At 39.6% G+C, this 27,545-nt stretch overlaps 1 protein-coding gene across 1 annotated transcript in view; it reads left to right on the forward strand.

The window, feature by feature from the left end:
• castor2 (cytosolic arginine sensor for mTORC1 subunit 2) overlaps positions 1-27,545 on the forward strand; it is a 42,953-nt gene that overhangs the window by 10,078 nt on the left and 5,330 nt on the right. The window contains exons 2-6 of the mRNA XM_034114157.1: positions 11,636-11,706; positions 13,867-14,060; positions 19,427-19,559; positions 20,452-20,575; positions 23,716-23,814. Of these exons, the coding sequence (XP_033970048.1) occupies positions 11,636-11,706; positions 13,867-14,060; positions 19,427-19,559; positions 20,452-20,575; positions 23,716-23,814 (621 nt within the window). The remainder of the gene's footprint in view (positions 1-11,635; positions 11,707-13,866; positions 14,061-19,426; positions 19,560-20,451; positions 20,576-23,715; positions 23,815-27,545) is intronic.

Below are 27,545 nucleotides of genomic sequence, written 5' to 3' on the forward strand. Positions count from 1 at the left end.
TTTTGGGGTATTTTAAGAGTGTTTGTGGCACCAGTTTCCAGGCCTCTTGTTTATGTAGTGTGTGTGTGTGTGTGTGTGTGTGTGTGTGTGTGTTGTGTGTGTGTGTGTGTGTGGTGTGTGTGTGTGTGGTGTGTGGTGTGTGTGTGTGTGTGTGTGGGTGTGTGGGTGTGTGTGTGTGTGTGGTGTGTGTGTGGTGTGTGTGTGTGTGTTGTGTGTGGGTGTGTGTTGTGTGTGTGTGTGTGTGTGTGTGTGTGTGTGTGTGTGTGTGTGTTTGTGGGTGTGTGTGTGTGTGTGTGTGTGGTGTGTGGTGTGTGTGTGTGGTGTGTGTGTGTGTGTGTGTGTGGTGTGTGTGTGTTTGTGGTGTGGTGTGTGGTTGTGTGTGTGTGTGTGTGTGTGTGTGTGTGTTCAGGGAAATTGGGAGATGTTTTCAACCAGACTTTAAAACAAGCAGCTGAGGGCATTTACAGGCTATTTCCTGTCCTGAGTCATTCAGCCTGAGGAAACTTTAATTAAATGGCTCCTTTAGCAATAACATGACAACAACAGGCTTGTCATTGCTCTGTTGTGCGGTTTTTATTGCCACCCTAATCTTTTTATATTAGCCTAAGCACATTTGCTGTCACTAAGGTTATTATACAACAGGGACAGTCAGTCAGCTGATAATCAAAACTCCCTGTGTGGAGAAGTTACTGATAAAACCGTCCCTACAGATTACTCATTACCTTATATCATTGAAATCACCCAGCTAATGTTACTCTAGAGGCGACAATTACCCAGCATTTCATGTGATCTGTTAAATAAAATGTCAGAAAATCATGATCACAATTAGCTAAGCTCAAATGTAACCCCTTTTTAAATGTCTTGTTTTGTCCCAGTAGTAGAAGTCCAAAACCCCAAATATTCAGGTAAAAAATTAAAACAACAGAAAATACTCATGTTGGAGAAGGTAGAACCAGAGAATGGTTGTCATTTTTTGATAGAAAAAAGGTTACAACAAATACTTTACTAAGAAACATAGTTGCATTTGAACTTTATGTCCATTTAACCATTTCATCAATTACATGTTTCAGTTTCAGACTAAATAACATGATCTTATCAATTGCAGTCACTCTTGGGTGGACATGCTTCTTATATTTGATAATAAAAGACACTTTGAGTATAGACATGATACACAAATCAGTCATCTTTTCAATGTGTGCATCCTGCAATCCATGTCAACTTTTTATTCTCGTCGGAGAGAGGAGCTTGTAGCGTTTCTTTGGTCAGTATAACTGTAACTTAATAACACTCATTCTGTTATTTCCAAGCTCATGTGTGAACTGATTTGTTTTTGCTGGTGGAAAAAGAGCCACAGCTGCCACGGCTATTGCACAATCCAGTTAGAGAAGCTGCAGAGCTACATGTGGTCACATTAGCACCCGTTAGCATGCTCATTACCTGCTGTTAAATGCAAACATAAGCAGAATCTTTCTATTAAATGAACTTGTTCTCTTGCAAACATTACTTAACTCGTAGCATGTTGCAAGGCCTCCTTCGGGAAATAGTTTAGCTGGGCTGCATTCATGTGATATCTGAGTTGCTGTAAATAAAAATTCCAGGCATTCATAGCATTCAACTCAACAAGAAAGTCACATTTTAAGACTGGGAAACTTCTCAGAAAGCTCTTCATATTGCCACTTAATAAAAAGGAAAGTGCCCAGAAACCCACAAACTTGAATGCCTCACGTTGGTCAAAGTCAATTGTTTACAGTAATTACACCCAAACCTAAGTGTATAAGGCTAAATTGTCTATCGTTGGTATTTCAACCATTTCAAAGCAATCATTGCAATCATATAAATGTCTAGTTGTGTGAACTAGGGCTGGACAATGTACCGATTTGATATGCGACTAGAAACCGTGATCATTTGAGTATCGTCATATCCTAATATGGCATAGATATCCTTAAAGGTGGGGTAGGTAATTTTGGAGAAACCAGCTCGAGATCGCTAGAATTTGAAAATACACAGACGGAAAAAGACTGCCATTTCCTTCCAGAGCCCCTCCTCCAACACACACGAACGCGCACATGACCAATGAGGGCACGAGATAAGTTTGTGCACAGATGGAAGGCTGACAGGCAGGTAGGCCATCCAGTTATTTTAGCCGGGCCGGCTCAGATGATTGGTCGTGCTTTTTACAGTACTACGGCTTCCACAGATGACATTTCTTTATGGATTTGTTGTCAAAGCACTTCAGATATTCATTGCTATCGGGATGTTAAGAGCATTCCATGGAATATAACAAAAAGTGTATCTCGAGCCGGTTTCTCAAACTTACCTACCCCACCCTTAACAATATCATGTCTCTGCACCTCTGCTGCTTTCTCTTCCTGAAGATTAACTGTATTTCTTGAAAGCGTGTTCATATTTTATGATGTCTCTCGAGTCGTTATGTCAGGGAGGGTGGACTGCCTCTACATAAATCATCATAGGGTGACATAACTTCATAACACTAAAAATGCATGACATTTATTACATAATAACTCATCCTGGGTTTTCAAAGCTGATCCCGATATTGATATGGAAGTGTTTAAAACAAGCACTGAGCTGAAGTTGCTGCGTGATATTTATTTTTTAAAAAAAGGAAAGGAGGTTCTGAAAAACGATGATTTTAAAACTGTTAAGTTAACATATTTAGGCCACAAAAAGGTGCAATAACACGTCACTTCACAGAGACCTCATTGGTCCAAATCAACAGTATTCTTTAAAGACAGCGCTCTGCAACAACTGATATCCATTATACACCAAGAAAAGAGACATTTAAACCAAACAACCAATAATAAAAACAACTGGACAGGGTGCAACAAACAACTTATGCAACAACAAATAACACGAATAACACGAATAACCACTTCTGGTAGAATCAACAGCAGAATCACCAGCAGGCAAAACAAACATGTAGAAACAACATGAACTCCACAGCTGCTGCAGCCACAAACAAAAGCAGCACATTTTTTAAAGTACAACAACATTGATGCAATCCTATCAAGAGTTACATCAGATTTGTCAAACTCAGCAACACGAGATCTTGCATTTCGGGATCTTGTGCCAAACTTTTAAGCGAACATCAACAAATCCTTACCTAACTATTATTTGTTAGCTAAAAGCAGGCGGTGGCACGTCTAATGTTACCTAAATCAAATCAAAATACGTTAGCACATGCCCGTTTAGGAGACGGGAAGTGTCATAATAATTATTATAATAAACATTATTAATATAGCACTTATAAATACCCAGAGCAAGTGAAATAAACAACAGTATCTACAAATAAAAACACACAAATAAATGCTAAGAAAGTGAGTTTAGAAGTGTTTAACCTTTATACTATTTAGGATGATTGTAATTAGTTATTTTATTATTAAATATGTTTGTTTACATTAACGTTAGTTGTCTCAAATCCCGCGGTGTTGCCAGACACAAATTGGTCTCAAACTTAAGTACATTTCCCCCTGAATTGTCCGTCTGAAAAATGCCATGTTAGTGTCTGACTGTTCTGAAGAAATGTGGTTCATGAAAAGTCTGTTCATATTTCTATTCTTTGTGATTTTGGGATGCAATAATCTGTCATTCACTCCTCCCATTAGAGTTAATACACCTGTCGCTCATATAAACAGATGAGTCGTGACGAATCACAAGTGAACTAGAAACAGATCTCAGTGCTCCATGTCTTTTCTAAAACGTCTCTGGTTAAATCCGTTATTAGTTTGTTTTTGGACTCACCTTTCTGAATGGTTTTGAGGGAGAAGTCCTCCACAAAATGGCCCTCTGCTCGTTTATTCCATAGACTGTATATTTATTCCCAAAATAGTCCTCAGTGTCGGTTAAGGTCTCTGTGTTTATGTTGAATTCACCGCCACACACCACCGCTAGCTTTCCAGCAATCGGCGTGCACCTGTGAACGCATACACGTGGGTGCGTTTGTTTTGGGTCACTTTACGTGCCCTCCGGGTGGTGCATTAGACGCATTAGGCTCATGTAATGAAGACCACAGACCCCGCCCTCACCTGTTTTTCTTTCCTAACTCAAAACAACATGGCTTTCAGATATTCACATTCAACTCAAAGGATCAGATACATACAAAACAAAGACAGAAATAAACCAATCAAACCCAGACAATACATTGAAATGGATGCAGTGAAGGGCTAGAGCTTTTTTGTGTCAATGATGTTTATTATTTTCTTGCTTTCTCTTTTGAAGGGAATAATTAAATCTCTATAATAATATAAATTATATTCATAGACAGTTTTATCCCACTGGCTATACGACTACTTACCGCCTGATTTTGCACATATTTATTTATGTCTTGTAATTGCATTGTTGACGAACCTGTGACCCAAGTTTTAGATCCATTACATACTACACCGTAGTTGTGTATATGATATGACATTAAACCTTTCAATAATACTTTACATGTTTTAACATTAACCTTTATCTCAAAACAGGTTATTAAATTATAGTGTGCGAGCAAAAAGTACAATATTTATCTCTGAAATGTGAAAGTTAAATTACTGTGTTATTAATGTTTTTAAACTCTGCATTAAGCTGAGCACGTTGATATTCCCATTCCCATTAGAGTCAAAGTAAGTGAGAAACATCTGAGTGTAAGACAGTGACAGTGATGAAAGAAAATCAAATTAAAGTTTCCTCATCTCTTATTTAATGAATTCTGTCAAACAGGCAGCGTCAAGTGGTGCAACTTATTTAAAGTCAGATGTCTGGGTGGCAGCCAGCCATTAATGCATTCACACCAATTCACTTTCATCGTTTAATAATTAAGATAAAGGGAAAAGATGAAGGAAGATTCATTTTTTTAAATCTCATCTGAAAAACGAAGAACATTGTCTGTATGATTTAATGCCATGCCATACAAATGCAGTATGTTTTTCAGTACTTACAGTGATAAAAGCGATTATTTGTCTAATTTTATGATTTTTTATTATTATATTTTAAGTTGAATGTGAATGGAGTCACTTGTATAAACCACGGATGTATAATAAGAACTGGATACAGCGTGGGAGGCGGGGCCTCGTTCATTCCTATGAGAGTTGCTCATTGGCGCATGAGGACAAAATGGCCCAACTTTTGAGAGAGCGAAACGTCACGAAAGTATTCATATAATCCGTTCTTATTGTGCATCCATGGGTAAAGGTAAAACTCATGCAGTACTGAACACGTCACATGAACGTGCCGGGCGGCGCGGTCCCGTGGGTTAGATCCGCGTTCATAATGCCGAGGAAAATAACTCTCAGAATAACGTTATTAGCACATTTTACAACTTGAGGACCGAATGTTTTTAATAAGGGCTATAGACACATTCATACTGGGTAGATTATTTAATTTAAAAAAAAAATGATCCAACGATTTACAGACGTCTCTTTCCCAATGTTAGTCAATGGGAAAAAGTGTTTCCGGGCCCAGCGACTGATACGGAAGTGTAGTACCGCCGTTTGGCCACAACGAATATTTTCCTCAGAGTCCGGCGCACTTCCTGGGGGCTTGCTATAAACACACCCAACACATTAAGCCTCTTCTAGCTCATTGCAGGCAGCAGGTTTAGTATAAAAGAGGTACAAATTATATACAAAGTTCTAATAAATCCTTAACGATACCGGCTTATCAACATCATTCAATCAACCTTTATTTATACAGCATATTTCAAGCAAATCAAATGTACTTTAAAGTGTTTTAATTGCATTTGATAAAAAATAGGATGACAAACTATTACCACAATTCACTCATCTGTTTATCTTCACACATTTCTTGCGCACTTTATGAATTGTCCTTCATAGTGTATAATCGTCGGACATATATTACATAACATTACATCACATGTCACTTGTTAGACGCTTTTATCCAAAGCGACTTACATACTCAATACTGTGGACAATCCCCACAGGAGCACTTTGGGGATTATTATCTGCTGACTGCAGTGGGGTTTGAACCTATGACCCCCTGATCCCAACACCAACGCACAACCCACTGCGCCTCCCTGTATATATATCTTTCACTGTCTATATATATTTTACTATTCATTTTTTGTTTTCTAATTTTGAGATGTTTTACTGCTTGTTTGTTTACACGAAAACATTTCCCAAATTGGAATCAATAATGTCAATCTTAAAAGTAGGATTACAAAAAATCATAATACTCAACAGCAAAGAGTAAACTAAATACACTGAGAATAGGGCTGTGCAATTAATCGTATTTTAATCGCAATTACGATTTTGGCCTGCCACAATTACGAAAACAACATAATCGAAAAAAACAATTATTTAGCTTTGCTGGGTTGTGACAGTGCAACATATTTGATCTAATTAATTTTGGTCTCATTTATTTGTATTTATCATATTTATATATGTTTAGTAGCTTGGAAGTGCGCTCCAAAATATTTGTTGATCTTGTTTATTAGTATTTATTATTTTGATATTATTTATTTTTGTATTGGTTTTTCAGTTGAATTATACGTTCAGGGAAATCAACAGTTAAAAAGATACTGTTCAAATTATTATTTGTATTTGTTTTAAAGTTCAATAAATGGATTTTTTCAAAGTCAATGAATAATCGTATTTAATAATCGTGATATCAATTATTGACCCAAATAATCGTGATTATGATTTTTGCCATAATAGCACAGCCCTAGAATAAAATAAAAATAAGTAATAATAATAATAATAGATTACATTTGTAATCAAGGGACCCAATAAAACCATAGAAAATCAGATGGGTTTTTAGTTGACTTCAATCCATATCTGGTGAAAACAGTGGAGCTTTTAGCAGGAGCCAGGTTTGTCCCCCAGGAGTCGGTGGAGGGAGTGAATATTGCACTTGTTTTCATCAAGTTACCAGATCCACAGCCCCAATGTTACCCTGGATGTGCAAACAGGCCGCCAACATGTTTACCATGACAACGTTAGGAGGTGCTTACGTGTCGGGGTTTTGTTTCAAGGTTGTTTTGCTGCCCCATAAACGGCCACGAACATCACTGAACGCAGCTCAAAGGTAAAAATGTTAAGCTGCAGAATCTGATTTGCTTCCAACTTCCCGCATTTTCTGACACTCGATGCCACGAAGACATTTGGGTCGCTACCAGGAAGTGTCAATATCAATTCCTAAATATATACACCGTGGAAATTGAGATATCCTCCTTATGAACTGTCAATAACTCACATCAACAACTCACAAAATAGAAGATGGGAGAAAGATTATTTACCTTTTTCTATTATTATTTGTGTTTACAAAAACACATTTGTTGTGTATTCTCCAGAGGTGGGAGTAAGTCCTACATGTGCAAGTCATGAGCAAGTCTCAAGTCTTGACCTACAAGTATCAAGCAAGTCCCAAGTCACTGTGGTGAGAGTCAAGCAAGTCAAGTCATTGCTCAGGTCAAGCAAGTCAAGTCAAGTCATACGAAATTCTGATGAATAAACTCAGTTTCCGCATTTAAATCAGTTAAAAGACAGTGGTTATGAAAATGAATTCAACCCACACTATGATCTTCATTACATACACAGTTAATCATTTGAAATCTAATTTAGACCGATGACAATCATATCAGATTCATATTAACCCTAGAACTGCAGACAATATAGCTAGGACTCAATCAATCAGTCTGTTCAAAAAGGCAGAATTCCAGGTAAGAAAATCATATATGGCATTTGCCATTACACATATTTAATTTAAATGTCTGTTAACACTAGAACCGCCAACAGCGTCAGCACCTACATAGATATCATTTTCAAATCATTTCATTTGTTCCTCTTCATAATTTCCTTATAAACTAAAAGTAGGACGATTTAAAACTCACTTAATTGGGTTAATTTAGAAATTGCTTCAGTTTATCATCATAACAGATCAAAAAGTTCAGATTCATTTTACAATAAATCAAGGAATGATGCACTTCTACAAACAACAACAACATAATTAAAACATTTAAACAAACTACTAAAAGTAGATGAACTACATTATTCAACAGTTTACATTAACTTCTGATAACACAGGGGAAATAAACGAGGCATCTCTTTTCCTCTCTCTCTCTCTCTCTCTCTCTCTCTCTCTCTCTCTCTCTCTCTCCTGACGGCCCGTCAGTATCAGGGTTAGTCAAAATGAATCCCTTGGCGGTTCTAGTGTTCATTTACCGTTTTGTCTTCTCTTTGCTTAATCGATTTGAAACCAAGTCTAACGTAGCTTAAACTTAACGTTAGCTTTCTAGCTAACACAACACATTCACGCACCTTTCTCTGTGGGGTTTTTTGTAGTGACGAATGAAGTTGGATGTTGTGGTGGTCGTGTCACTGATCTTTATGCTGCAGACCCTGCATACCGCTGTTCTCTTCTTATTAGCGTCATCGACAACATAATCCTTGAATCCAAACTTCACTATTTTTGGAGTATCGCTAGCCGCTGCCATGTTAACTGACGCTCCTGCGGTCTAGTGGGTTGCCAGGTTTGCGCGCACGGCGCTATAATCACCCAATCACGTTTTTCGAAAAAACTAAACGTAATATCTCACTACAAAAACAAACGCAAATATTTCATTTTAAACAGTCAAGTCCTTTCAAGTCATCTGTCTCAAGCTTAAGTCAAGTCTCAAGTCATGAATACCAAGTCAAAGTCAAGTCAAGTCTTTTATCAATGTTAGTCAAGCAAGTCTCAAGTCAAAAAATATGGGACTCGAGTCTGACTCGAGTCAAGTCATGTGACTCGAGTCCCCACCTCTGGTATTCTCTGCTGTGAGAGCTTTGCAATAGGTGCGTTCACACCAAGTACTTTTCCCACAATAGTTCATGAGAACTTTAGTTCATCAGAACTCTTTTAGTTCTGATGAAGTTCTGATGAACTAAAGCAGATCGCGTTCACACCAAAATGAGTTCCTGGGGGTGGATTAGGCAAATGAACCGCTGACGTCACTTCTTCTTCTTCTTCTGCTTTGGGTTTACTGGCAGGCCGCAAACCACTTCACGGCGAGTACAGTAGGTGGCGGTATGCACCTTAAAGTTGCAATCCACCACATGCTCGAGAGCAGGGACTGCAAAGCGGGTCAGATGAACTAATTTGAACTACTTTAGTTCCTGGGGCTTTTTGGTGTGAACGCAAATATCGTAGTTCTGATGAACTATTGTGGGAAAAGTACTCCGGTGTGAACGCGCTAATTGCTGTGCAGTGTCGGCTTATTTAAAGAGTCCCTGTGAGTTTTCTTGCATGCTCGCAGAATGTGAGTAATGCAGGCTCGTAGAGATTTACCCCTCTGTGACAGCTAATAGAAGAAATCCTTAATTTGTCCCAGAGCATTTTTACAGCAAAAGTGTCAGTGCAGATAGAAAGGCAAAAGGAAATTAGCATTAAAAAAGATTCCCTATTCTGCTTTTTGGGTTTTCCCTTTCCTGTAGTGTGTTATATCGGTTGTTGTGAATGTAAATGGTCTGCAAAGGCACTTTTTAACACCCACGACTTCTATTGGCTAGCGCTCCAACACATTGTACGTGATAGGCTAAGGGGCGGGACATCTCTAAGAGGTTGACCAATCACAACAGGTGTGTGTGTGTGTGTGTGTGTGTGTGTGTGTGTGTGTGTGTGTGTGTGTGTGTGTGTGTGTGTGTGTGTGTGTGTGTGTGTGTGTGTGTGTGTGTGTGTGTGTGTGTGTGTGTGTGTGTGTGTGTGTGTGTGTGTGTGTGTGTGTGTGTGTGTGTGTGTGTGTGTGTGTGTGTGTGTGTGTGTGTGTGTGTGTGTGTGTGTGTGTGTGTGTGTGTGTGTGTGTGTGTGTGTGTGTGTGTGTGGTGTGTGTGTGTGTGTGTGTGTGTGTGCATGTGTGTGTGTGTGTGTGTGTGTGTGTGTGTGTGTGTGTGTGTGTGTGTGTGTGTGTGTGTGTGTGTGTGTGTGTGTGTGTGTGTGTGTGTGTGTGTGTGTGTGTGTGTGTGTGTGTGTGTGTGTGTGTGTGTGTGTGTGTGTGTGTGTGTGTGTGTGTGTGTGTGTGTGTGTGTGTGTGCTAGGGGATTACTGCACGAGTGTTCCCAGTGTCCTGGCTTAGAAGTGACAGCTCAAGAGAAAACTTGGCCCTCCCCACAGAGAGCATTGTTGAGTCTCTCCTGTTATTCGCTTGGTTTTTTTCACACCTTTCAGCTAAATGTGACGTGTGAGCATTCAGAGGCTGGTCTGTGAAGATGTGATTGTCACAGCCGTGTTTTCCCAGAGCGCTGCTTTCATTCGAGCTTCAGAAAGTCTGCTGGACATGATAACAACAAGCTGACTTTTTCTCTCATTATCTGGGAGCTGTTTGGGTTCTTGGTGCTTTTGAATCTTGACATTTTCCAGACAGAAACATCAAAACAAAAGTGAAAAAAAGTTTAACAAAATGGATATTTCATAAAATGACACAGACGTTTTTGGGGGATCTGTTAGCAAAGAAATACACTGGCAACATTTTGATTTCAATTATACACATAAAGGGGGTTTATTATGCTTATGTTCAGGTATTATGTGCCTCACCTGGGACATGTTTCCATATTAGACACAGGCTTCTGCTTTATGTTAGTGAGTAAATGTACTTCCGTTCCCACCAAACAATTTAACTTCGAGTCAGTCTTGAGAAAGGAAGAAAGCTTCTGAATTTTACTCCATTGTTTTGGGAATTTAAAGTGAAAAGACTAAACTACTGTGAGGAAATGTTGAATATGGTTAATCTATTTGGAGAATTGTAAGCTGTACTCTGCTCTGTTTGTGGATGTGCTTTTATTGTATTTTTGTTGAATTTACAAATGTAATTATATTCTTGGTCTGTACTTTAAAGGTCCCATGTCATGGCCATTTCTACTGATCATAATTCCATTGTTGAGGTCTACTAGAATACATTTTATATTGTTCAATGTTCCAAACTCACATTGGTTTCCTCAACAGCATCTCTGTATAGTATGTGTATTCACTCTCTGTCCTACACGCCTTGTTGGAGCTCCTGCCCCCCCCCTCCCTGTGAGCCCAGTGTGCTCTGATTGGTCAGGACGTTGCGAGGCTCGTTGCTGCGAGGAGCGGACAGGTTTCCGGGTCGGCGATACATCGAGAACAAGCGAAACTCATCCTGAGCACACACAAACACTCACAGCCGAAGTAGAAACAATAAGTGTGGCTTGATATTGAGTAAGAAAAAGGTTTATAACTCTGTGAGAATGGGTCTGCAGAGAGCATTTCTCCACCATCCCAACTCGTCTATTACCAGCGTTCAGGGAGCTCTATGCAAGTCAATGGGACTCCCTGTTAGTTAGCCAAGGGATCCTGGTGTGTGAGGTGCTCCGGATTGGTCCATTTGGGCCAATCCGGTCATTTGTTGTTGATTTGGGTGATCACATGTCACAGAACCCAGGAAGCAAACAATGGAAAATGAGAAATCTCTCCAACGAGGCGTTCTGGGGCAGCATAGACACACATGCATACAAACCTTCATAACACACAAGGGGACGGGTAATAACCAGAAAAGCATGACATGGGCCCTTTAAACTGATTTCTGTTAACTGTACACTTTTTAGCATTATTTTGTAATCTGCCATATGTCTAATGTTGGGGAATGTCTGGACCTAGCTTTTTCACAGCCTCCTCTCTTCCTCCACAGATGTAAGTTCTTCAGCCTGACGGAGACCCCGGAGGATTACACCATCATCGTGGACGAGGAGGGCTTCAAAGGTGGGGTTGCTCTCCAGTATCTCCGTGGTAACCACAGGTCGGAGCGGCAGGAAAAGATCTCGTTGTGTAATGTGTGATTGTGTTTGAACACACTCGGTCATTACGGCCGCCAAGGACTGATTGAGTGAATTCATGTCATTACACACACACACACACACACACACACACACACACACACACACACACACACACACACACACACACACACACACACACACACACACACACACACACACACCTTTTCCTGAGTGACCCTGCTCTGTTACCCTGGAGACTTCAGGCTATTTGTTGCGTAACAGCCGCAGGTATTTTCTACAGTGTTTAGAGCGGCCTCTTTTCTGTTCAACTAGACTAGGAGGGTAGAGAGAGTCATATCAAATATATATTTAAAACCTCCTGAAGACATGGAAAATGTATTATCATACATGTTGTTACAGTCTTTTGTCAGTGGTGGAAGAAGTACTCAGATGAAGTAAAACTATGGTCTTAAAATACTCCATTACAAGTAAGAGAACTGAACTTAAAATGTTGTTTAAGTATATGAACAGAATAACAAAAATTCAAGTATTAAAAGTAAAACCTTTTATTAAATGTGTAGAAAAGATTAAAAAACGTCTCATAAAGTAAGGAAGAACCATTAGTCATGCTCATTGCTCACAATAACTTCCCAGTTTCTTTTCTATTTGTTACAAACTGGTGTTTGACCATGTATTAATACTCGTGCTCAGGCATCGGTAATAAGGCTATAAGAAGTATAAAACATGAACTGTTTAAATGACCATCGTCAGCTGGCCATTACACAGAATGAGTACTTTTACTTTTGATGCCAAATCCTCTACTTTTACTTAAAGGGGACCTATCATGCAAAATGCACTTTTGTACGTCTTTTCTACATGAATATGTGTCCCCGGTGTTCCAGGGAACTCACCAAGTGTCAGAAAACACAACCCTCTCTATTTTCCTCCATACCCAAATCTCTAAAAAAGGGGCTGCAACAGGATCTGATTAAAAACTGATCCAGATTTGAACACTGTCCTGACGTCAGGACGGTGGCGCTACGGCTATTGGGCCAACTCCACCAATCAGGAGGAGACAGCCACGGCCATTGCCGTTTGAAAGCGCTGGAGACGCTGTAGTACATATGCCAGGCCTCTAGATGGTGCTGTTCTCACAGAATCTGCCCTTGCAAATCCAGAGCTAAAAAATGTCAAATTGAGCGAAATGAGGCATGGCTAAAATGCATGATCTGTTTGGTATTTAAAAAAAAAAAAAGTATAAATATGCCTTATATAGGTATGGTCCTACACTATATTATTCAAATATAGCATGATAGGTCCACTTTAAAGATAGGGTAGGTAAGAATGGAGAAACCAGCTCCAGTGCGCGAGAATTTGAAAGTACGCAGCCGGAAAAAATCTGCCACTTCCTCACAGAGCCCCTCCTCCAACACACACGAACGCGCACATGACCAATGAGGGCACGAGATAAGTTTGTGCACAGATGGAAGGCTGACAGGCAGGTAGGCCATCCAGTTATTTTAGCCGGGCCGGCTCAGATGATTGGTCGTGCTTTTTACAGTACTACAGCTTCCACAGATGATATTTATTAATGGATTTTTTGTCAAAGCACTTCAGATATTCATTGCTATCGGGATGTTAAGAGCATTCCATGGAATATAACAAGTGTTTCTGAAGTGAATTACCTACCCCACCTTTAAGCGACTTTCTGAATGAACTTTTCTGAGTATTTTCCCAATTAATATTACCAATACAACTTTAGTAATGGATTGGATTTAACTTCTTCCACCACTGTGCGTAAGTTACCACCTCTTCTCAGGTTGTATTGTGTAGTTGTACTGCAGTCGTGTGTGTACTTTACCTGACTGTTAAACACCTGAACTTTTGAAAGAACATCCATAACATTCATCTGTTTGCAACTTATATATATATATATCAATATTCCAATTACTTGTATATAGACTATTCTGCACTATTTCTTTTATATTTTATTTTATTTACTTGCACTATTTTATCTGTTGTATGGTGTTGCTGTTGGAGGAGCCTGTGACCTAAGAATAGCTATGCACACATGACAATAAAAGCCTTGAATCTTGAATCCGTACCTCTTGTTTTTCTGACCCTCGTGTCTCTGTTTCCTCAGAGTTGCCTCAGTCGGAGCACATCAGTGTTGCGGATGCTACGTGGTTAGCTCTTAACGTGGTGCCGGGGGGGGGGAACGCCTCCAACTCGCAGCCCATCGGAGTCACAAAGATCGCCAAATCGGTCATCGCTCCGCTGGCCGACCACAACATCTCCGTCTTCATGCTGTCCACCTACCAGACCGACTTCATCCTGGTGAGTGAGGACGATAGCACTCTGACCTGTACAATTAAAGAGGCCCTATTAGGCTTTTGTATTTACTGTGAGGATCGACTGGAGCACGGTCTGACTTGTTATATAGGTTTTAGTGCATGTAAACGGTCTGCAAAGGCTAAAATCCAGTTTCTCTCCCACACACTTACTGTAACATAACGCTCTATTTTATTTACATTTGTCCTGGCTTTTAGCTTACTCGCCTATTAATGTAAATAACAATTCCCCTACACCCCCCCCCCCCCTATAAAAGGTATTATAACAAATATATATTCCTTTAATGTACCCAAGTATTCAACAAAAAAACCTTTAAAAAATCTAACTTTGATGTTAAAAGATGTTAAATTAAGAGAATGTTTTTGTTAGGTTCACAGTATGCATGAAGAGTTGCATTATTACTCTACTCCTAAAACAAATGTCTACGTGCATGACGGTGACATGAGAAAGCAATAACGTTTGGATATACTGTTCCTCTCCCAGCTCCACTTCCTTCTGACTTAGGGAGAAATCCTGTCTCTCATAGCGAGGCTGTCTGGCCACAGGGAGTGTTTTTTTATTGCCTTGCTTTGGTGGAAAAACAAGGTCTGCTGAGCAGCTCCGGCATGTTTATGAAAATGAAAAAAACCCTGTGTGGATGTTATAATCTGTTACGTAAAGAGGATCAGCGGCTCAGCCTCGGAGCTGGAATTCCAGGTATCATAACCCGGCTCTGTTTCCTGTCTCCTGTCTACACACAATCCTAATTGGTATATCAGATCAAAAGAGGCTTTTAAAAAAACACAAACCCACCTCCCATCTTCTCGCTGTCCTCGTCTCACGCTACGTCGGGTTGCATTTCCAAATCTCTGCGCTGACCCAAACACAGCAGCTTAAGATCTGGGCTTCTCACTGTTAGCGTTACACGATTGTATAAATCTATAAATGAGCCTACCATAAGAATATGAACATTGTCCCTAACCCTCACCATGTCCTAAACAGAGAATATGAATAGTTCCATCAATAAAAACCCATCATTTAATACAATTATGATTTAAAATAGTAAGACTGAAGCACTCTTTTGTGCACACGTCAATTTTTTTTTCAGATTCTTTAAAGAGTCCTCTCCTGCTGATGTTCAGGTGTATATCAGTATGTAGTGTCTCTACTTTAAAGAGTCCACTCCTGCTGATGTTCAGGTGTATATCAGTATGTAGTGTCTCTACTTTAAAGAGTCCTCTCCTGCTGATGTTCAGGTGTATATCAGTATGTAGTGTCTCTACTTTAAAGAGTCCTCTCCTGCTGATGTTCAGGTGTATATCAGTATGTAGTGTCTCTACTTTAAAGAGTCCTCTCCTGCTGATGTTCAGGTGTATATCAGTATGTAGTGTCTCTACTTTAAAGAGTCCTCTCCTGCTGATGTTCAGGTGTATATCAGTATGTAGTGTCTCTACTTTAAAGAGTCCTCTCCTGCTGATGTTCAGGTGTATATCAGTATGTAGTGTCTCTACTTTAAAGAGTCCTCTCCTGCTGATGTTCAGGTGTATATCAGTATGTAGTGTCTCTACTTTAAAGAGTCCTCTCCTGCTCATGTTCAGGTGTATATCAGTATGTAGTGTCTCTACTTTAAAGAGTCCTCTCCTGCTGATGTTCAGGTGTATATCAGTATGTAGTGTCTCTACTTTAAAGAGTCCTCTCCTGCTGATCTTCAGGTGTATATCAGTATGTAGTGTCTCTACTTTAAAGAGTCCTCTCCTGCTGATCTTCAGGTGTATATCAGTATGTAGTGTCTCTACTTTAAAGAGTCCTCTCCTGCTGATGTTCAGGTGTATATCAGTATGTAGTGTCTCTACTTTAAAGAGTCCTCTCCTGCTGATCTTCAGGTGTATATCAGTATGTAGTGTCTCTACTTTAAAGAGTCCTCTCCTGCTGATGTTCAGGTGTATATCAGTATGTAGTGTCTCTACTTTAAAGAGTCCTCTCCTGCTGATGTCCAGGTGTATATCAGTATGTAGTGTCTCTACTTTAAAGAGTCCTCTCCTGCTGATGTTCAGGTGTATATCAGTATGTAGTGTCTCTACTTTAAAGAGTCCTCTCCTGCTGATGTTCAGGTGTATATCAGTATGTAGTGTCTCTACTTTAAAGAGTCCTCTCCTGCTGATGTTCAGGTGTATATCAGTATGTAGTGTCTCTACTTTAAAGAGTCCTCTCCTGCTGATGTTCAGGTGTATATCAGTATGTAGTGTCTCTACTTTAAAGAGTCCTCTCCTGCTGATGTTCAGGTGTATATCAGTATGTAGTGTCTCTACTTTAAAGAGTCCTCTCCTGCTCATGTTCAGGTGTATATCAGTATGTGGTGTCTCTACTTTAAAGAGTCCTCTCCTGCTGATGTTCAGGTGTATATCAGTATGTAGTGTCTCTACTTTAAAGAGTCCTCTCCTGCTGATCTTCAGGTGTATATCAGTATGTAGTGTCTCTACTTTAAAGAGTCCTCTCCTGCTGATCTTCAGGTGTATATCAGTATGTAGTGTCTCTACTTTAAAGAGTCCTCTCCTGCTGATGTTCAGGTGTATATCAGTATGTAGTGTCTCTACTTTAAAGAGTCCTCTCCTGCTGATCTTCAGGTGTATATCAGTATGTAGTGTCTCTACTTTAAAGAGTCCTCTCCTGCTGATGTTCAGGTGTATATCAGTATGTAGTGTCTCTACTTTAAAGAGTCCTCTCCTGCTGATGTCCAGGTGTATATCAGTATGTAGTGTCTCTACTTTAAAGAGTCCTCTCCTGCTGATGTTCAGGTGTATATCAGTATGTAGTGTCTCTACTTTAAAGAGTCCTCTCCTGCTGATGTTCAGGTGTATATCAGTATGTAGTGTCTCTACTTTAAAGAGTCCTCTCCTGCTGATGTTCAGGTGTATATCAGTATGTAGTGTCTCTACTTTAAAGAGTCCTCTCCTGCTGATGTTCAGGTGTATATCAGTATGTAGTGTCTCTACTTTAAAGAGTCCTCTCCTGCTGATGTTCAGGTGTATATCAGTATGTAGTGTCTCTACATGTCTCCATGCTTTAATGTTCAAAAAGCTCTTTATTTTTCTCATACTGTCTGTGCTGCAGCACCTCTTTTCACCCTCTGTCTGAAACCAGAGCCCAGTCTACTCTGATTGGTTAGCTGGCCGGCTCTGTTGTGATTGGTCAACCACTTAGAGATGTCCCGCCTCTTAGCTTATCACGTACAATGTGTTGGAGCGCTAGCCAATCTTAAATATATATATCCTTGTTAATGTTGCAGGAAAAACGTAAGACTTAATCTGAGAATAAATATATTTGTATATCATATTGTATAAACTGACGCAGAAGTCATGATTATCCTCTCTTATACAATCTTCAGAGTTCACCTTTGTCTCAGACACCAATAAACTCTACATCATAGTTCATATATAAATCTTTGTAGGTTTGTGTTATGCTGAGGCATTTACTGTAACTCAATAAATGATTAAACTTATGGTGCCAGTGGAATGTTTATATGATGGCAAGACATTGAAGCGCAATTTTGTTATTACCTTTTTTAAGGAAATAAATCACTGTTATATCTTTAAATAAATAACGTTATTTAACCCGGAATCTAAACTGTTTTTAAGGGAGACCTTGCCGAGATAGCTCACTATTACAAGGTTACACAAATGATCAAATAAAACATGTTTCAAACTAGAGGCAGACCGATTAATGCAGTTTTTTAAATATGTATCTCTTTTAGTTTTTCACTGAGCCAAAACCAGGGAATGCTACTAACATTGTTATTTCTTTTTCACTGTAAGTTAACACACTCTCAAAATACAAGTTGTTGTTGATTATCCTTCAGGGTATATGCAGGAATCCTGAAGTCACATGTAATCCCTTTTTAAGACCTTTTTTAAGACCTTTTTTAAGACCCTTTCCATACATTTTAAGACCTCATCGCCACTTGGAGTTCTAACCGGTTACCTTGGCGACACACTTTACCTCACATTGACTGTATACAGTATTGATTGTCCTTCCTCCTTATCTTCCAACCATTTGGACGCAGACTTGCATTTCCCCATAACGATGTTTTTTAACAACCGGCGTAAACGGACCTTCGCGCGCTATCAAGCAGTGAGCGTGCGATGTCCTGTTCAGATGACGTCAGATCCAACGGGATGCCATAAATAAACTACACAGAATCACACTACACACCTACCCAATGATTACATTCAGGCAGACTGTAGAATACAACCTCTTTGGACAATTTATATACTTATTGAAAACTAGCTACAACATGTAATACCTTGGAAAATGCCGTTTAATACTTTTTAATAGCCTTCATTTTCGCTAATTGATTGATCAACTTTTAAGACCCCGCGGACACCCTGTCCTTAGACATTTATTTAGTTGGAACCATTTTAAAATGGTCACTGCAGACAAGTGCAGAAAATCAGAGACAATATTAATATATAAGCAGTCAATTCCCATTTTCTGGAGATTTCAAAAAGCTCTATTTCTATTGAAATGTAGGAAATCATTAACGATGACGCAGGGAGAAAGATCAGGAACACTAAGAAGTTCATATCATCACAAAATAACTCACAAATATATAAAAGTGGTTTCTTTAAGAAAAAAATAAATCTATATATATGTTAATAATTTAGTTTTTGGGAGAAGGGGTGGGATTAAATAAGTGTAAACGTCTTCCCACCCCTTTTCGGATGTGTAATTAAAGGTGGGGTAGGTAAGTTTGAGAAACCGGCTCGAGATACACTTGTTGTTATATTCCATGGAATGCTCTTAACATCCGATAGCAATGAATATCTGAAGTGCTTTGACAAAAAATCCATAAAAAAATATCATCTGTGGAAGCTGTAGTACTGTAAAAAGCACGACCAATCATCTGAGCCGGCCCGGCTAAAATAACTGGATGGCCTACCTGCCTGTCAGCCTTCCATCTGTGCACAAACTTATCTCGTGCCCTCATTGGTCATGTGCGCGTTCGTGTGTGTTGGAGGAGGGGCTCTGTGAGGAAGTGGGAGATTTTTTCCGGCTGTGTATTTTCAAATTCTAGCGATCTCGAGCTGGTTTCTCCAAAATTACCTACCCCACCTTTAAGTATATCATTCGCTTATATATAATTTAGAATCAGTAATAGTTTGTGTTCATCAATTTGACACTGCTTAAGTTTGTACAGTTTCATAATTCTCATGTTTCATTTCGATTATTATAATTTTTTTGTATTATTGTTTTACACATTCTAAATAAATCAAATCAAAGTGGGATTCCCTTTTGTAAGTTTCCTCAAACAAAGAAGCAACTTTTCTACAATATTAGTTTTTAACGTACTCACTTCTCCCTGTGTTTGTGTCCAGGTGCGGGAGCGGGACCTTCCTCTGGTGATGCACACGCTGTCTTCAGAGTTCACTCTGCTGCGGGTCGTCAACGGAGAGACGGTGGCGGTCCACGACCTGGGGGTCACCAACGGATTCGTAAAACCCAAATTGGGTAAGCCGAAGAACCAAAAAAAAATACATTTATATTATTGTTTTGTATAGAAGCAAGCTTTTAAAGTATGGTGAAAATTAACATGGAAAAATGTTTGGTAAATTAGAGTAAAGATGCTCATAAAAACCTTTTGGGAACTTTTGTTGGACTTATTTTACTTACATTTTTCTACCTTGGTGCACATCATCATCTGCACCATCATGCTTTCTGAGAGATTTTACTGAACATAATTTTGTAATATTTTTACACTCCTTAACCTAGATGAGAATGATATTTTCTGAGATATATAGAATAGAATATGGAGGGATGAACCCCTCTGTAATGGTCTCACATGCAGAGCACACAGTGAAATGTGTTCTCTGCTTTTAACCCATCCTAGCACCAGGAGTCTAGTACTAGGAGCAGTGGGCAGCTCTTGTACAGCGCCCGGGGAGCAATGGGAGTGGGGGGGGGAAGGGGGTTGTCCGGTGCCTTGCTCAAGGGCACCACGGCAGGGCAGGAGGTGAACTGGGACCTCTCCAAGTAGCAGTCCACTCCATACTTTAAGTCTGTTCGGGGACTTGAACCAGCGACCCTTCAGCTCACAGTCCAAGCCCCTACTGACTGAGCCAAGTCCATAAATGGAAATCAAGTGGAAAAGCATTCATCTTGCAAAACACAAAACAACATTAGGCTCAACCTCACTATTTTTTATTATAATAATACATTTGTATACAATCTTTTTAATGAATATTGAAATGTAACACTTTTAGGAGTTTAGTTTGATTAAGTTAATGCTTGTCCTAAGCACTTAAAAAATGTAATTATTGCCATATATACATTTGTATGAATGAGATGCTTCTTGGTTAAATTGAGGCCTGATTTGTGTTTATTTGATGTGTATTGTTCTCAGTGCCCCGCCCCATCATCCACCCGCTGTCCAGCCCCAGCAACATGTTCTGTGTGACGAGTCTGGACCCCGACACGCTGCCCTCTGTGGCCACTCTGCTCATGGACGTCATGTTCTACTCCTCAGGGTAAGAGACTGAAAGAAGACTTAGTGTGTGAAAATATAGATGTATGGACATGTTATGGTTAGTTCATAGATGCATTACTGACTGAAGTGTCAGGAAGTCGTCAAATGAAAGTTGTGACGTAAAATATAGTATAAGTTTAACATTATTTAACATATTCTCTTATAGAGTGCCACAGTGACGCGTCCTAAAACCCGGAAGTAAACTCCTTCCGGTTCCTTCGACAAAAACGCAATGCACTTTCTCCATAGGATTTAGGAAAATAGCTGTAAATAAGGTCTGTGGTTGAGACACATTGAAGAGACGGATCACGTTTTGTTCAGCCGGATAATCTCCACATGTCTACACTACTTTTATAATTTTCTAATCATAAAAGCAGAAGTTCTCAAATGGGGGTACGCAGACCCCTAGGGGTACGTTGGAGTACTGCAGGGGGTACGTGAGATTTATTTTATGTTAATGAAAAAAAAATATATATATACCAATTTTAGGAAAAGTAACGAAGTTTGAGCAGTGTGGGTTTTATATTAATAGACTAGAGTTACACATATTTCAAAACACGAAGTGTAATAACTGCAGGTGCCTCCCTGTCAGAATGACAAAGATCCTCAGTGAAGCACAAGCCTATGTTTCTCACTACATTGTAAGTACAACTTATTAAAAAGATCAGTTCAATGCAACTAATGTCGTCTCAGTGTTATTGCATGATATTAAAATTGGTTTGCCATGAATTTAGTGATGGATTGTAAACATTTGAAATGTAGCATTTAAGTGTTTCTCAGTTACAATGTTGTTGTTATAATAAATCACACACTGATGGTGCAGCGCTGTACTGTACCTCTTTATATAGGCATTTTCTCCCTAACAAATAGTTTTTGCGCTGATCAGGGGGTACTTGGCTGAATTATTTTTTCAAAGGGGGTACATTATTGAAAAAAGTTTGAGAATCACTGCTACAGTATAAAGGAACTACAGCAGGGTCGCTGCTTCAACGTCACGCCAACTTAAGATCCATATTCAAACACACAGATTCTAAATGGTACGAGTTGAAGCGTTTGTTTGAACAGTTTGCAGGAGGCAGGTACTTGCTTTCAAGCAGAACAGGGCAAACTAACTTAGAGGCAGTGTTTACGTGTTCGGCGTAATGACGTACAACGTCCTCCACGACTTCTGTAGTCCTATTCAGCCACTTGGTAACAACCATCGTTTTTCAGACACGTCAACTCTTCAGAAATCACCAGTGGGGTCACTGCTGATGACTGCCATTTAATGTCGTAGAACAAAACGTGATCCGTCTCTTCAATGTGTCTCAACCACAGACCTTAGTTATAGATATTTTCCTAAATCCTATGGAGAGATCCCATTGGCTCTGAGACCAGGGAACAGGAAGTGGTAACATGCTAACTTACTTCCAGGTTTTAGGATGTGTCTCTATGGCACTCTATAGCAGCAGGTCCAATATGAGAGATCTCTGCTTTTCTTTCGTCAATAACATTGTAAAGCTAGTTTGGAGTTTTGGGACATTTTCTGTTGAATGAAACCAGACATTTGGCCATTTTCTGTTTCATAAACTAAACGACAAATAATCATTTTAAATAATAATCTGTAGATTAGATTTAGAGTTATTGTCCCCAGGGGGAAATTCATTTTCGTAACACTGTACACAGTCTACATACAATATATAAACAACAAACAATAACACAGACAACAACAGATAGCGAGTGACACACATGGCGGTTACACTTAGCGAGGCCTGTTATTTGAGGCAGATGTGGCTGCAGGAACCAAGCCTTTTCCAAAGCGAGCCCTTATATGTCTCAGTGTTCAGTACCTGTGATGTCCAGTTCTTTTGAGGATGCGATGCGTGAGATGGCCCTGTTAAGTATCGTGAGGTTGGAAGTAGGGAGTCCAATTATCCTGGCAGTAGTGTTGGTGATGCGTGTGAGTTTTTTGTCCTGTTGGTGACAGTGAGCATATTGAAAAAGCAGGGGGTAAGCAGTACATGAGGAGGGGTTGGATTCAATAATAGTTACTTCACAATATTTTCTGAGAACAGCCTCTTAAATGATTGAATTTCCTACTTCCCTTAGTCACAATTATCATTATAAAGTAAATCCGTTTTGGTCAAACAAAAACAAAATTTGAAGAGTTCACGTTTGGCTCGGTTAAAGGTGGGGTAGGTAAGAATGGAGAAACCAGCTTGAATGCGCTAGAACTTGAAAATAAGCAGCCGAAAAAAATCTGCCCCTTCCTTCAGACTTCCGCCTCCAACACACACGAACGCGCACATGACCAATGAGGGCACGAGATAAGTTTGTGCCCAGATGGAAGGCTGACAGGCAGGTAGGCCATCCAGTTATTTTAGCCGGGCCGGCTCAGATGATTGGTCGTGCTTTTTACAGTACTACAGCTTCCACTGATGATATTTTGTTATATATTTATTGTCAAAGCATTTAAGATATTCATTGCTATCGGGATGTTAAGAACATTCCATGGAATATAACAAGTGTTTCTGAAGTGAATTACCTACCCCACCTTTAAGTTTCATAGTATGTTAATTGAAATAAATGTACAAATAAATACATGTAGTGGGAAACAAAAGTTTCTACATTTCCTTTAAAAAAAAAAAAATCATTTTATGCAACTTTATGCTAATACTCTCCTACACTTTTTAAAGGACATCTGGCAAATTGTTTAAAATACTTTATTTAAAAAAACATTGATACTGAATAAGAAGAGGGTTTATGTGATGCTACACGTTGGTTGTTAACTCAATTATAACATTTCACTTAAAAACAGTTGTTTGAGTAATGTTTTTCTTGACTTTTTGACAAACTTCCCGACCGAAAGGCACCTTCGAGACACTCTGGACAACTTTGATTTTGAAAGTAATAGTTATTTTAATTGTACTTAGGTAAAGCGTGTGTGTAAGAGTCATTATGCAATGAGTTTTCAGTCTGTGGCTTTAAGTATGGTGTTATTGTCCTGTGTTTTACATTTAGTTTTATGTCCTATCCGTTTGTTTTTTTATATATTTATTGATGTACAGCACTTTGGATAACTCTGTTGTGCTATAGGAATAGTTGGATTGGATTATGTGTGAGATTACTAGTTAACTCTTTTCTTTGTGTCCCTCTCTGAAGGCCAAAGGAGCCCGAAGACTCGAACCACATCCGCTTCTTCTCCTTCTCCCTGATCGAGGGCTACATCTCTCTGGTCATGGACGAGCAGACCACTCAAAGGTTTGAAAGCAGAACACATTATTAGCTTCAAACTTTCACTATGTTTTTCCTAAGTTTATATTAGTTTGTTTGCAGCATGTATGTCAGCCTTGTCCCCATGTTTATGTAAGACTTAGTGGGCTGCCTTACAGAAATAGGTCACCCATTTTACTCCACTTTACAATGGCTCTCTTATTCACTTAAACTCAATCCACCTGCTGATTTTCATCTGCTGGTTAATAGTTAGCCCCACGCTTATTAACTGTGTCATTTGTTAACCAGAGCAAAACAAAGAAGGGCTTTAAAGTAGGCAAAAGAATATAAGGATAGGAATTCCCCAAAATCAATGTTATATAATATATATATATATATTTTCTGTTTAATGAATGAAATACATATGGTTTTTTTTCCTCTGATTTTTTCTCTACTTCCTGTGTTCTTTTGAAAAGAAATATAAAGAAATTATATATTAGATATTTTTTATATATATATTTTTTTTATCTAAAAAAAGGCACAACCAGTTCCTACAATTTAGTATTAAATAAAATGTAAAGAAAAATATAAACACATTTAGAGGTTTATGTGGATATTGTACAATAAATAGATGTTTTTATTTTAATATTTATAAGGTAGTGTCATAATAATAATGATATTAATGTTGATTTTAAAGGTCCCATGACATGGCCATTTCTACTGATCATAATTCCATTGTTGAGGTCTACTAGAATAGATTTACATTGTTCAATGTTCCAAACTCACATTGGTTTCTCATACAGCATCTCTGTATAGTATGTGTATTCACTCTCTGTCCTAAACGCCTTGTTGGAGCTCCTGCCCCCCCCCCTCCCTATGAGCCCACTGTGCTCTGATTGGTCAGCTCGCCCACTCTGATGAATCCACCACCGTTACAGCGGAACATTGAACAGTGATTATGTATTACAATGGCGTTAGTTAGCAACCAGGAAATGACACCAGTAATGACAAACAGATGACTGCGTGGGGTCTGGGTGCCGTGTTGGCGGGACGTTGCGGGGCTCGCTGCTCCGCCCCTTTGAGGCTCGAGGAGCGGACAGTGTGAGCTGGATTACTGGTGTCGTTTCCTGGTTGCTGCGAGACAGCGAGACACCGAGGAACTCAGCCTGAGCACATACAGTACACTCACAGCCAGGCTGATCGCCACACACTCACAGCCTGAGAAAAGATAAGGCTGAGTGAGTGTGTGTGTGTGAGGAGCTCCACGGATTGGTCCATTTGGTCGTCGTTACGTCACTGTGACCAGGAAGAAAAAGAGAAATGTCCAACGAGGCGTTCTGGGGCAGCATAGACAGGTCTTTTCTGTGTTAGAGTTTTACTCGCTACAGGGTGTACTTTGAGGGTTTGTGACTCTGCAGACCGTTTACATGCAGAAAAAGCTACATAACAACAAGGGGACGGGTAATAACCAGAAAAGCATGACATGGGACCTTTATTTTCTCCCATTTTATTGACATTTTTACACCTGTTTGTTTCCTTGTGTCTCATTTTGGTAACTTATTATGGCTGTTTGCGGTTATTACAAGTATCATTATGGTAATGTTTTCACTCTTTTTGGTCACTTTGTCTTTCTTTGAGGTCATTTTTAGTCTCATCCTAGTGATATGTGTCTCTTTTAGAATAGAAATGATTCTGTTTTACTTGTATATAGTTAACCTCTCTTGCATTAGTCTTGCAACATTCTCTTGCATTAATTTATGTTCTACTCTGAACATAAATTGTGAATTTTAAATAATTTAACTACCGAATATTTTAACACAAAACTATAAAGATAATTGTTATTTATCAAGATCTAGCCATTTATGAAATAGCTTTCTTAATAGCTATGTTTTAGTGACGTTCAAGATCATTAAACAGGACTTCAATTGTTAGTATAACCTTAAGAAATGAATTGCACATAATAATTCCCACGGAGCTGTGAGCACTTAGACAATTATGTGACGCTTTTCCACTCATTCTTCCAGTTCTCCGTTTTCCTGTGTTGAAATGGACCAGCTGTGAAGGTGGGGGCGGGGCTTTTATACGCGAGTAGTGAAAACACTTCCGGTAGTCTGCTCTCATGTATCCTCCCTTTCGTCTCCTCCCTCACCCCTCCTCGACTCCTCCGTGTGCATTTCAAGTATTGGGACGTCCTTCAACATGGCGTGTCTTGATGGATTTGAGTCGAGGAGGGGTATTGAGATGAGCCTCATGTCATTATAGAATGTTGGCAGTGTTCCGATGACATCAGATGTTCCAAGTGCTTTTATCTGCTCGTGACATCATCATGACATCACAGGTCATTCCAAAATAGTTAGCAAATAGGACCCAGGCTCTGAGTCAGCACAAACAACTTTTCTTCAGAGTGACCTGACACATCTTGAGCAGAGACACACCAGTGACAGACTTCATCCACACACAAAGCAAGGAAATATTCTACCTGCTAAAGATGGAGCGAGGGAGAACCCATAGGATGGCCCTGGGCCCCCACACCGTGCAGAACTCACACAGAGAGCAGAACAATATGCTCAAGCACGAGCCTGCTAACAGTTTTGATGCTAACTCAAGGCTCAGCAGAGCACTGGAGGAGGCTAAACGAGAGCTGGCTCGTCAGAAGTGCGTCAACCAAGAGATCCTCAACAGCAAGAAGGAGGCACAGGAAGAACTGGACCAGACTACATTGCAGTTAGGTCAGGAGAAATCCCTCAAGCTGATGCACACCAAGAGAAGTAGGTCTATGCATAAAGAGCTGGACAGGCTGAAGAGGAGCTGTAACCAAGACGACGTCAGCAGCTCCAGGATTGCAGCTATCCAGAGCAATTGTCTCAGGGAGAAGAAGAAGACGGTTCTTCGGGAGGATTTTGAGGAGCTCAAAGTGGCGCATATTGTCACTCAAGCTAAGCTCTCAAAAGAGCTGCAGTTTGAGAAAGACAAGAGCGCAGCTCTTCAGCGAGAAGTTGAACAGCTGAGACGTTCCTCACCAAGCTCCCAGATGAAGAGGCAGAGCCCGAAGATACAGTGGACTAGGGCTGTGCAATTAATCGTATTTTAATCACAATTACGATTTTGGCCTGCCACAATTACGAAAACAACATAATCGAAAAAAACAATTATTTAGCTTTGCTAGGTTGTGACACTGCAACATATTTGATCTCATTAATTTTAGTCTAATTTATTTGTTTTTATCATATTTATATATGTTTAGTAGCTTGTGGAAGTGCGCTCCAAAATATTTGTTGATCTTGTTTATTGGTATTTATTATTTTGCTATTATTTATTTAAATGTTCATTTATTTTTGTATTGGTTTTTCAGTTGAATTATACCTTCAGGGTAATCAACAGTTAAAGGTGGGGTAGGTAAGTTTGAGAAACCGGCTCCAGATACACTTGTTATATTCCATGGAATGCTCTTAACATCCCGATAGCAATGAATATCTGAAGTGCTTTGACAAAAAATCCATAAAAAAATATCATCTGTGGAAGCTGTAGTACTGTAAAAAGCACGACCAATCATCTGAGCCGGCCCGGATAAAATAACTGGATGGCCTACCTGCCTGTCAGCCTTCCATCTGTGCACAAACTTATCTCGTGCCCTCATTGGTCATGTGCGCGTTCGTGTGTGTTGGAGGAGGGGCTCTGTAAGGAAGTGGCAGATTTTCTCCGGTTGTGTATTTTCAAATTCTAGCGCACTCGAGCCGGTTTCTCAAACTTACCAACCCTACCTTTAAAAAGATACTGTT

This window comes from Trematomus bernacchii, unplaced genomic scaffold (assembly GCF_902827165.1).
Source record: "Trematomus bernacchii unplaced genomic scaffold, fTreBer1.1, whole genome shotgun sequence".
In the NCBI taxonomy this organism is placed as follows: domain Eukaryota; kingdom Metazoa; phylum Chordata; class Actinopteri; order Perciformes; family Nototheniidae; genus Trematomus; species Trematomus bernacchii.